Raw genomic sequence first — 12,076 nt, 5'->3', positions numbered from 1 at the left:
TAACAAAGAGAAAAATATGTAAGCATAGTTCAGTTACAATATGGAAACAATTCCTAGGCTAGGAATGTGTTCTAGGGCACTACGTTCTGTAAAATTAAGGATACATTTTGCTGCTGACTCTCACTGGTTATTAAAAATCTAATTAAACTATATGATAATTGTTTCAATTGCAAATTTAATAGGGACATTATTATTAATTGGAAATAGCACATCTTTCATCAAATTCTGGATATAACTTAAGAGTAAGTCTTAGTTTCCTTCCTACTTTGGATAAATCCTCCCTTTTACTAGAAGAATGATGGAAGGAGAAATATCACATGTTGTATAGTCCAAACAACTATGAATTATAGAAAAGATTTTTAAGAAGCCAAGAATTCTTACTCTTTGATTTTTAGAGAGCAAATCCATATATATATCTTAAAAATCAAGCTCCTGCTCTTTGCTGAAACCAGTGAAATTTTACATAAACGTTTGTAATTGTGCAAAAAACGGTTTCATTTTAAAGGGAAATTCAATCTGTAGAGGAATGCCGTCGATATAGTTTACTTGGACTTCAGTAAGGCATTTGATAAGGTAGACCATAACCTACTGCTAGATAAAGTAGAAGAATGTGGGTTAGATAGCATCACTACTAGATGGATTCGTAACTGGCTGACCAACCGCACTCAACGTGTAGTCCTCAATGGAACTACATCTACATGGAGGGGAGTATGCACTGGAGTACCCCAAGGCTCTGTTTCTGGCCAGTACTCTTCAACATCTTCATCAATGATTTGAATGAGGGAATAAATGGGGAACTCATCAAATTAGCAAATTTGTCTGAAACGGTATAAGGTTTCCTGCCCAGGCAGGGAGTTGGATTAGAAGACCTCCAAGATCCCTTCCAACTCTGCTATTGTATTGTATTGTATTGTATTGTATTGTATTGTATTGTATTGTATGTTTATATTGTTCATGTAGGACAGGGGTGTCAAACTGGCAGCCTGCAGGCCGGAATTTGTCACACACAGGCCACGCCCACCCCAGCTCTGCAAAGGAGAAAACATTGTGATACGTGATGGCGACATGATGCTCAAGTTTGACACCCCTAATGTAGGATGTGTTACTTTTTACCCTCCTAAAGAACCACTATGTTACAGGGAGCCTAATGATTTTGTATTTACTTAGTATTGAAGAGCAGCTCCATGCTTTTTCTGATCTTTTACTTATCCCGCAGGTTAACTCTGGTGAACTGGATCCCCTCTATGTTGCTGAAGTCCTCCTCCACTGTAGTAAAGAGAGCCTGAAAAATTCTGCAACTGAAGCCGCAAAGCCCGCAAAACCTGACGAAAAAGGGGAGATGCAGGTGATGGGTCATCTTCTTCTTACTGAAAATAGAGTCTGTATGTCAAAGGCACAGTCTGCAAACTTGGTGATAACACATATTTTCTCCCTGAATACAAATTGTTTCCAAAAACAAAGGACACAGGGTTCCTTTTTGCTGGATGACATCAGTTTTGGCTGAAAGAGAGAGAGCTCTCAGAAATAATTTGCTTATATTTGTTTTTTTCAGTAAATGATTCTTCCTTCTTGCCTTTAATATAGATAATGATAGCTTCTTCTAAAGTAATATAAAATCAAAGTATAATTCCAAAATCAGAGCCATAAGGGATGCATTTTTACATTATGTATAGTAGATGAAAATTATTTTCATAGGTGTGCACACTAAGTTAAAATTTTAAACCTTGCATTAAAGACAAATCTGATAGATTTGAACAGCTGTTGATTTTCTAATGTAGAGTGGTTTTCTTATTAATGCCTATTTATAACTATTATTCCAATTTTACTTCAGGACCAGGCAATGAATATTTAATATTTGTTAGGTAGTTGAATATTAGTCTATACCTACAGTTGTGTTTTCCTGGCTTTAAACTCTCTTGGGAAAGAAGGCCATGCATAGAGTAAGAACTGGTGTAGAATTACGTGGCTATAGCTTCCACTAAAGTTACTTCCTTCACTGCAAGCTTATTCAAGTTTATGTTGGGTTTCACTGTAATTTCAGGTGTGCCATTCAACATTCTGTTTATCTTATTTTCAGACAATATGAAAGTCTGTTAAATTGCTGCCTTGGCAAAAAAGCATGTTCATTTTTTTCATGTAGCTATTAAATATTAAATTCTTTTTCCCTTCACTTCATTCCATATAAAATTGAAATTTAATAACAGTGTAACAACAGTTTTAAAATCTTGCATCTGACATTTAAGATATGCTGCCTCTGATTCTAGAGCTAGTAAAACAGCTATAAGAGTGTTTAATAACCTGCTCATTTATAAATTTGTAACATTTGTAAACTATCTAAATCAGGGGTGTCAAACCCACGGTGTCACATTGTTATCACATGATGTATCACAACTTTTTCTCCCTTTGCTAAATCGGGGGTGGGGTTGGCCAGCATGTGATGCATCCAGCCCACAGGCTGCAAGCTTGACACCCCTGGTCTAAACTTTTACTATACCCATATCTGGCACCACCAGATGTGGCGATAGTAACAATTTAGATTGGTTAATTTAGATTTAGTTTTAGAACTAAATTTAAATTTAGTTAAACAATTGTACAGTATAGATCTGAATCGAATTCTAATAAACCAGGGATTAATGCAATTTAATTTGTGTGTGGGTAGATGTACCATATTTTTCGGAGTATAAGACGTACCAAGGTTTTGAAGAGGCAATTTTTTTAAAAAAGTAGGTAGGTAGAAAGAGGGATAGAGAGGGAGAGAAAGAGAAATACAGTAGGTAGGTAGGGGGAGAGAGAGAGTAGTTAGGTAGGTAGGTAGGTAGATAGATAAAGGGAGAGAGAGAGAGAGAGAGAAATACAGTAGGTAGGGAGAGAGAGAGTAGGTGGTAGGTAGATGTTTCCAGGTGTATTTATCCATGTGCTGGAGAAGGAAATCGCTGACAATCTGCAGCACCTAAGAATTTGTTTCTGCTGGCACAGCACTTGATCAATGTAATTCTCATCAATTAGTTAAAGAGCTTCCCAAAAGGAAAAAAAAGTTTTTGCACTCTGCAAACCTCCCAAAAATGGCCCGTTTTTCACAAAAACGGGCCCATTTTTTAAAAAAAGGCATGAATAGCCTTGGGGGGGGGCTTGCAGAGTGCTCCGGGGGGGCAAAAAATGGTTCATTTTTGTGTTCGTCAAAATATTGCATGCATAGCCTTATGGAGGCTTAAAGAATGTTGCTGAGGGAGGGCAAAAAAATGATCCATTTTGTGTTTTTATCTCAATAAGTTTAGCATTTTCAAGAGAGAGTTTGATTTTAAATACAGCAAAATAAAGCAAATTTAAATAAAGCAAAATTTGAACTGATTTATTACAGAAATAATCTATATTCCCCAGTATATTACAGATAAAAAAATGGAAGTATAATACTGTCCTCAGAATATGTTGCATAAAATATAATCTCTTTGATAATTTGAAGATTAATCAAGTACATTTTTAGTTTACTGATCATTTGTCTGTTTGAGTAGGTTGTTCCTGTACTAGTGCATCTTCTGTCATCCATCAGCAGTGTTCGACTCTATATACCCAAAGACCTGAGGCCTCTTGATAACAGACAGAGTGTATTGAAATCAATACAGGTAAAGTGTGTGCATGTTGTTTTGTATGTATGTTGAAACAATCATAATCTCAGATGGAACAGATGAATTTTAAAAAAATGGAATTAGAAGATAATTTAGTAAATGCTTGCAAAGTGCCTCGCCCAAATAACAAATGCTGTTCTCACTGCCTGATTGGACTACTGCAGTGTGCTCTGTTCTTTAAAGAACATTCAAAAGTTGCAGATGGTGCAAAGTGCAGCAGTTCATATCCTTAGTACTAAATGCCATCCACATCTTATAGGGCTCTGAGCACATAGACAGCAGTAATAGCCAAGTTCAATTTAAAGTGTGTGATTTTAACCTATAAGGCTCTGTTTGGTACCAAAATATATGCATGGGTACCTCTGTCAACTAGAATCTTTCCTTCCTAGAGAAGCAATTTGGGAAAATTTCATTAGGAGTCTCCCACTACCAGGAGATTAGAGAAGTTGAAGCTATAATAAGAAAGGTTTCCATAATCGCCTCCTTTTGGTGGAATAATTTACTGGCAAAGATCAGGTTTGCTATCATCCTTTTGGTTTTCAGAAGCAGGTTCGACTACAGTTTTTCTGGAGGGGCCTTTTTGATTGCAAAGGGTAGTGCCAAAGAAATGTTTATCTTTTCCACTTTTAAGACAATTTTATATACTTCTTACATTCGTTTTATCTTTGAATTGTTATGGATGTTTTCTTCTTGTGAAACTCCCAAGACGAGCGTCATGATTGAAGTAGTTTAAAAATCAAATAAGTATTTGGTCTGAAAATTTCTTTTTCAGTTTAATCTCTTTGCCACTATGTTATCTGTTCTCAAATGTCTGAAGTATCAGCTATATAAATACTGCAGTGAAGAAATGTTTGAAGAGTTTTTTTAAAAATCTTACAGGAAGTGCAGAGACGGTTTCCTGATGGAGTTCCTTTGCTGGATCCTATTGATGACATGGGCATTAAAGATCCAGGTCTGAAAAAAGTAATCCAAAAAATAGAAGCATTTGAGCATAGGATGTATTCTCATCCACTTCACAATGATTCTAATTTGGAAACTGTATACAAACTTTGTGAAAGAAAAACACAGGTAAGGAACAAACTTTAGGCAGGTTCATTTGTGGATGGATTGTAGGTCATTGAATACAGTTTGCCTTCTTTAATGTAGAAGGTCCAAGTTCCACTTCTGATAACTTCAAACCAGTAATAAAATCCTAGAAAAAGAAGTGAATTCTGGGCCATACAAAGAGCCAGTTTTTTGTAGTTGTTAAGATACCAGTCCAGAAACCAGGAGACCATGAGTTCTAGTCCTGCCTTGGGCACGAAGCCAGCTGGGTGATCTTGGGCCAGTCACTTTCTCTCTGCCCTAGGAAGTAGCAACCATTTCCTGAAAACCTTACCAAGGAAAAATGCAAGGACTCAGTGACTTGAAGGCACAAAACAACAAAAATGGACAACATAGGGAAATATTCTGACCTAATAGGATGCTTCCCCCTTCTCCCAAATAAGCTCATAAGGGTATTTCCTACTGAAAAGTACTTTTATAATTAAAATTTCAGTAGATTGTTTTTACAAATATAGTAGCCAATTAGAAAATGATTTGAGATTTTTATTGGAAAAGCTACCTTTATTTCCTAATACCTATAAATTGTCACTCTCCTGTATCTTGTAATGTTCATCAACTTAGGTGCTCTCTATAGTTGTAATCATCCACAGCCAATTTTCTTGAGGGAGGGAAAAATATTGCAAACTTCTGGTCTCTTAGTTAGGACTTTACCTCGCAGACAGATACATAACTGACAGAGTAAAAATGAAATGCTGCTTTTGATATCTGTTTTGTGAGTTGGCAAGTGTGTGTCTTGAGACATTTTGGTATAATATCTCCTGACTGTCTGTAACAGACCGGTTTATTTTCTGACAATAAATTTTCCTAGCAATGACAAAATATGTGAATTAGATATGTTTATTCAAATCCATTTTGGCTATATAAAATTCAATGAAACATTTGATTTTCTACATTCTCATTTATAAAAGGGGACAATCCTGGGTTTGCAAGTGTTGATGTGGCCTATGATGATTGTGGAGATCAAAATGGCATTATAGAATTGTCTTTGTTTCTTATTTCTGTTAAAATGTCTGCGTGAACTTAGATTGCTGTAGACATAAAAGCAGCTAAACGGGAATTGAAAAAAGCAAGGACTGTTTTGCAAATGGATGAGCTCAAATGTCGTAAACGTGTTCTTAGAAGATTGGGCTTTGCAACCTCTTCAGATGTCATAGAGATGAAAGGACGAGTTGCTTGTGAAATCAGCAGGTAAGATGATGATGATGATGTAAAGGAATCAACTAATGGACAGTTGTGTTGTTCTGAAAGTATTTCTCTGTTTTGCCTTTGTGTTGGTGTTCTATGTTAGTCTACAGTTCAGAAGAACCTCCTATTCACATAGATATATTTTGTTTGTTAAATAATAGTGGAGCTCAAAAGGACTGCACAGTGAGTTTTGTGAGCCCAATAGGGCTTTAACTTGTATTACTCAAGTAGATGACATATCCTCTATCCTCTGCCAATTAACAAGCTGCATTTGAAACAATTTTCAAAAATGTTATCCGATATGAAAAAACAGCTCTTGTTCAAAGACAGTCACATGTTCTTCTGCATATGTTGTGCATCAGAATTCCTAAGCTCATTCTAAACTTATTTTTTTTTACCCCTATCCCAAATAACCAAGACATGGAGGTTCCACTGTTAAATTCCCAACTTAATTTATGCAGCAAATATTATAAATACAAATAATCATTCCCTAATATAAAATCGTTTGAGTTGTGGGATATTCTGGGCATTACTGAATACAAGTTAATGTAAGATTGGCGTAAAACAGGGCAAGGATGAGCAATCTTTCAATTATTCTGAAGAGGAAGTGTGAATTTATTAAATTCCTATATCCAAGTGATGGCAGTTTACAACAACTGTTAATTGCCCCACCTGTTTCCACTAGTAGAAGCTATCACTGGAAAAAGCTATCGCTGTGTCAATATGTAATACGTCAGCAGTAGTAAGTGTTTGGAGTCAACAGTTTCCTCAAAGCTTACTCAGCTATTAATACACTAAGACTAGCTGTTATCTCCCTTGTCTCCCTTAACTAGGCCAAGATTGTTTATTTTGTTTAGTCAAAACACATATAGATATTTTAACTACCGTATTACGCACCTTTTTTCCCCTAAAGAGGCTGAAAATCTGGGTGCATCTTATACACTGAATACAACATTTTTTCCCTCCCGAAGCTCCGCCCCCTTCACCAAAATGGCCGTGCATACCCTTATGGAGGCTTTCAGAGAGCTCCTGGGGGCTGGGGGGGGGCAAAAATGAGCAAAAAATTGATCTTTTTTGCTCCCAGCCCCCAGCAGCACTCTATAAGTCTCCATAAGGCTATCCATGCATTTTCTTTGGACAAAAAACGGCCCGTTTTCATGAAAAATGGGCTGTTTTTTGCTCTTCCCCCCCCCCCCCCGAGCACTCTGCAAGCACCCCCCCAGAATATTCATGCCTTTTATTTAAAAAAAAAACACGGGGCCGTTTTCGCAAAAAAACAGGCCATTTTGGGGAGGTTTGCAGGACGAAAAGGTGGCTGAAGGCAGCGTTTGTGTCGCCTTCATCCTGGTGAAACTCCTCTTTGAAAGGACGATCTGCAGGTGGGGGGGGAGATTTCCTGCACTTCGGCAGCAGCGTCTCCTCACAGGGCTTCTTCCAATGTCCCAGGTGTATTGATTTCCATGCCTTCTTTTCCTGTTCCTTGGACGGAATTGTGGGCTGTGACTGTCACCGTTAGGCAAGGAGGGCATGAGGCATTTGGGTTGTGTTGCTTGGCCTCCGGCTTCTTTTGCAGCCACAATTGGCTGCAAAAGCGACCGGAGTTTGCTGGAGGCAGAGGCCTGAGCGGCACCCGAGAATCAGCTGTTTTGTAAACGGAGAGGCCCAGCTGATCCGATTTTGGGGCCAAGAAGCCCTGAGGTAACTGGGGAAGGGAAGGGCTGCCCCCTGTTCTGGCTAAATCCACCCATTCACTAGGGCTTATTTATGGGGGAGGGTTTATATTTGTGCCCACTGCGAAAATCTGGCATGGCCTTAGTTTCAGGACATGTCATATTTTTGGGGAAACAGTACCTACCTAACTTTTCTCTCTCTCTCTCTCTCTCTCTCTCTCTCTCTCTCTCTCTCTCTCTCTCTCCCTCCCTCCCTCCCTCCCTCCCTCCCTCCCTCTCTCTCTCTCTCTCTCTCTCCCTCTCTCCCTCCCTCTCTCTCCCTCCCTCCCTCCCTCTCCCTCTCTCCCCCTACCTATCTACTGTATTTCTCTCTCTTTCTCTCCCTATCGCTCTATCTACCTAAATACTTTTTTAAAAATTTGCATCTTCAAAACCTGGGTGCATCGTATACCATGGTGCGTCTTATACTCTGAAAAATACGGTAAATCACCAACAAAACAAGTTCACTCTTCGTTTCAAAAACATTGTATCGTTAACCCTTTTCTCCTGGATAAATGTCTTAGAGCTCTCACATCTACGACATCTGAACTCTTTAATATCTTTTTTTCTCTGTCTGTTTTGGGAGAAGGAGGGCAGAGTGACTTCTTAAATATTGATTTTAAAAATATAAATTACTAATGCTGCCATTAATTGAATCTCTTCTAGTGCAGATGAGCTTTTGCTGACAGAAATGATGTTCAATGGGCTTTTCAATGATTTATCTGCAGAACAAGCAACTGCTTTATTAAGCTGCTTTGTATTTCAAGAAAATGTAAGTTATTTTTTCCATAGAAGTATCCGTGCTAATGTGTTACAACAGAACAAATTAAAAATGAAGGGGTTTGTGAGCCATCTAAGACCAACTATGTTTATTATATCATAATAAACAGAGGAATTTTGGGATATGAAAATATGCTTACAGTATTGATAGAGAAAACGAGGAGGAAATGAGCTCGAGTTTCCAGAAAGTAGCATTAGGGCGGTATGAGGGCTTCCTTCTCTGCCCTTATTGTTCCTGCAATTGGTTAAACTTGTCCCCTTTGGAGAGTGATAGATGGGAAGAATTGCTTCAAGAATGCACAGATGTGTTTACAGAATTCATTGAGAATTCACTTGGAGCTGAACACATATGATGCCAGTAGCTTCTAAGAATGTTATGTGGGATTCTTTTGAACCTATGGAGTTTAAAGAAATGGATTTTAGAGCATAAACTCAGCCATGTGTCATTGTTGAAGCAGCTAGAGAAAGAAATAACATACTGAATGATTAATGCTGCTTTAAGAGGCAATAGTACCAGCCATTTTGAAGGAGGCAGCTGTGCACCTGATGAAAGAAATCTCCCTTGATTCAGATGTTCTAGGCAACTTCCAGTTGATCTCCATCATTCTTTTTAGAGTATGTTATTAAAAAGATAGGAGACAGGTTCAGCTACTAGAGACATTGAAAGAAAACATTAATATCTAAATAAGCTGTAGTCATATTCCAATCTTGCAGATGGAACTGAAATGGTACTTGTCATCCTGTAGATAACCCATGAAAGTGTGATGTCATGATGATGATTGTAGTTTTTTATTATGCTTATGTGGATTTATTTTGTATTTTTATTATTTTGGTTCCATGGTATTTTTATGGTGTGTTTTTTTATGAGCCACCCAGAGTCTGCATTGAACTTTACACTAGAATGCCAAAGAAATGAACACAGGCACCTTCATGGCTCACTTCATCAAATGCATGGAGTAAATTCCTGTAGAGATTTCTTAAATAAATACAGTGATGGGGAGTGGAAGAAAAGGAAATGACCCTGGGAGGGAGTGGGGGCAAAGGCTCTCCAAACAACTCTGGCCATTCCTTCTCATAGGAAGAGAGGAAATTTGTAGATCTCACCACTTAATATAGGTGGAAAGAATTCTGCAAGAAAAGTCAAGAGAAAGAAATTAATTTTGGTTAAAGAGCATATGTCAGATAAAATTTGTAACACAGTTGTAATAGTAATGTAAGCCTTTCCTTTTGTTCTAAAATGAGGTGTACTAAAACACTGGGAATAATATTTTACTGGGGGGTGGGATCTAGGAGGCTCATACAATATTCTGTGTTCAGTATTCTCAAAGAAGCTTTATAAAGATGTTAAAAGAGCGATGACCACAGTCTGTAAAGTGTTTTTGATTCCACTAAAATTTTGTATGGTGGTTACATGAATTTTAACTATGTAGAATAAATAGAAGTTGTTGATGGGTTCTTTTTTTTTCAGTCTAGTGAAATGCCCAAACTAACTGAACAGTTAGCAGGTCCTCTTCGACAAATGCAGGTAAATGTTTTTCAGTTCATTCTATGCATAAGTTGATCTAACACAGGGAGCTTTTGTTTAGAATAAAATATACCACATAGTTCAGATTGAAAGCTTAAATGTAAATTGGCCAGTGTATTTTTATAATGAGAAAAATGCATCTGTTTACTTTAGAAGCCTATATAATTGTCTGCTTTATGGTTTCAATAATAATAAAAACTTTTGAAGTCCAATCTCTGTCTTAAAGTATGAACTTTTTATTTCACTTAATTGTAAATCTACCAGAATAATTTAAAATTGTTTTGTTGGATATGATTGAATAACATGGGTTGAAAGAGTTTTCCTCAGGAGTGTTCCACATTGGAAATGTTGAGAGCTCTCGTAATATGGCTGTCATGGATTGAGTGGATATATTTGGTTACATTCATTGGCAAGGATACCCTATGTTATGCTTCTCAATGAGTTCCTTGAATTTATTTTTATTTTCTAAGAATGTCTGTGAGATCCAGAAATATTTTTAAGTTAAAGATAATGCTAGAAATTTGCATTTTGTTTTAAAAATGTGGAGTAAGGAACATGGCAAGAACAAATATCTGTAGTCTGATTGATGATTCAAGGAGCATCATTTGGAAATCCTAATTTTATCCTATTAATGTAAGCTTCTTTAGTGTGTGCCAACATACAGATTTTCTACTATGAAACAGAAGCCGTTTTTAAACAAAATAATTATTTTCAAATAATTACTTCATTTAGAACAAGACCTAAATTTTATCTCTTCAAGAATAGAAACTAAACAATGACTGATATGTATGCTTAAGGACGATTATTTTTGTGTTTGATTTGTTAGTTTAAATGAAATGGTTTTTTTTTTCTTTTTCAGGAATGTGCAAAAAGAATTGCCAAAGTTTCAGCAGAAGCTAAATTGGAAGTTGATGAGGAAAACTATCTCAGTTTGTTCAGACCAAACCTGATGGATGTGGTATACACATGGGCCAATGGAGCTACATTTGCTCATATATGTAAAATGACAGATGTCTTTGAAGGTATGTGTGTTTATTTTGTTGCTGGAGTTAAAAATTAAAGAATCAAATACCATAGGTTGTAAGTAATTGTGGTGGGACTGTCTTTTTCACATTGGTAATTATTCATAAGAAAGGAAGAATGTCCAACAAGGGATAACTGAACATGGCATTGTGTTCTAATAAATGATAAATTATTCTGCCTTTTTCCCCCAATTCCTTTAGGAGGGAGAAACTGGCTTTCACAAACATTGAAAAACACCAAATTAGTTTTTCTTTTCCCAATCCCATTACAAATACACCCAGCAAACCATAGGTTTTGGTTAGGGTAGAGGAAGAATTGCCAATAATAGAGGAATCAAATAGAATGATTGGAGTTGAAAAACTTTCAGGGCTTCCACTGAAATTTCTGCTAGAGGGTTCTGAATCAAAAGAATTGTGAGAAATGTGTGATACTGTTATGTCCCGCATTCTTCATTCAACTTTAGAAGTTTTTGCATGGACTTAAGGGTGTGTACCACAGGGTAAATAGACAATAGGATTTTTGGTTTAAAACGTTTTTAAAATTGTTAATTAAATGCTCCCTGGAAAAGCAGAATGTAAATTGAATGAATAAACAACCAGCAGCATTGGCCATTTAGCTTTTAAAACCTTGTTTGGTTATATAAAAACTCGATATTCTTTATTTTTCCCCACCCTCTTCCCAGGCATTAGCAAATATTGAACGTATTGTTTGCTGTGGCAACAGTTGCTTTGAAAACAGTTGCAGCCAGAGTAAATGTCAAAGCATTTCTTTGCAAAAAATAACTGTGACATCCAAAGGGGCTTTGCAGGGTGATAAAATATGGGTGGACAAGTTCTATGTATTTGGTAAACATGATTTAGAAAGAAATTCTTTGCCTGTGGATTGAAATTTGGTATAACTGCACCAAAGGATTTCTTCCTTTTTTGTATATGTGCTTTTTTGAGGCCCCCTTTTTCCCAGGTTGATGGATGTTTTTTAATATAGTGAATCTTTGCTTTACTCACAAACAAAAGTAATTATAACACCTTACATTTTTGAGAATTAGAGTTTTTCCTTAAAATACTAAAGGATTCCCTAGTTTTTGTAAATTCAAAAGATCTGGTGAGCTATTTAAATCAAGGGGGGAA

The 12,076-nt window shown here is 36.8% G+C and overlaps 1 protein-coding gene across 2 annotated transcripts in view; it reads left to right on the top strand.

The window, feature by feature from the left end:
* Positions 1 to 12,076, top strand: part of MTREX (Mtr4 exosome RNA helicase) — a 40,788-nt gene that overhangs the window by 26,408 nt on the left and 2,304 nt on the right. For both annotated transcript variants that reach the window (XM_032214728.1, XM_032214727.1), the window contains exons 19-25: positions 1,217 to 1,345; positions 3,510 to 3,620; positions 4,503 to 4,691; positions 5,752 to 5,915; positions 8,288 to 8,393; positions 9,870 to 9,926; positions 10,786 to 10,948. In XM_032214728.1, coding sequence (XP_032070619.1) covers positions 1,217 to 1,345; positions 3,510 to 3,620; positions 4,503 to 4,691; positions 5,752 to 5,915; positions 8,288 to 8,393; positions 9,870 to 9,926; positions 10,786 to 10,948 — 919 coding nt within the window. The remainder of the gene's footprint in view (positions 1 to 1,216; positions 1,346 to 3,509; positions 3,621 to 4,502; positions 4,692 to 5,751; positions 5,916 to 8,287; positions 8,394 to 9,869; positions 9,927 to 10,785; positions 10,949 to 12,076) is intronic.

This window comes from Thamnophis elegans, chromosome 3 (assembly GCF_009769535.1).
Source record: "Thamnophis elegans isolate rThaEle1 chromosome 3, rThaEle1.pri, whole genome shotgun sequence".
NCBI classification, from domain to species: Eukaryota; Metazoa; Chordata; class Lepidosauria; order Squamata; family Colubridae; genus Thamnophis; species Thamnophis elegans.
This window is presented reverse-complemented; position numbering and strand designations above follow the sequence as displayed.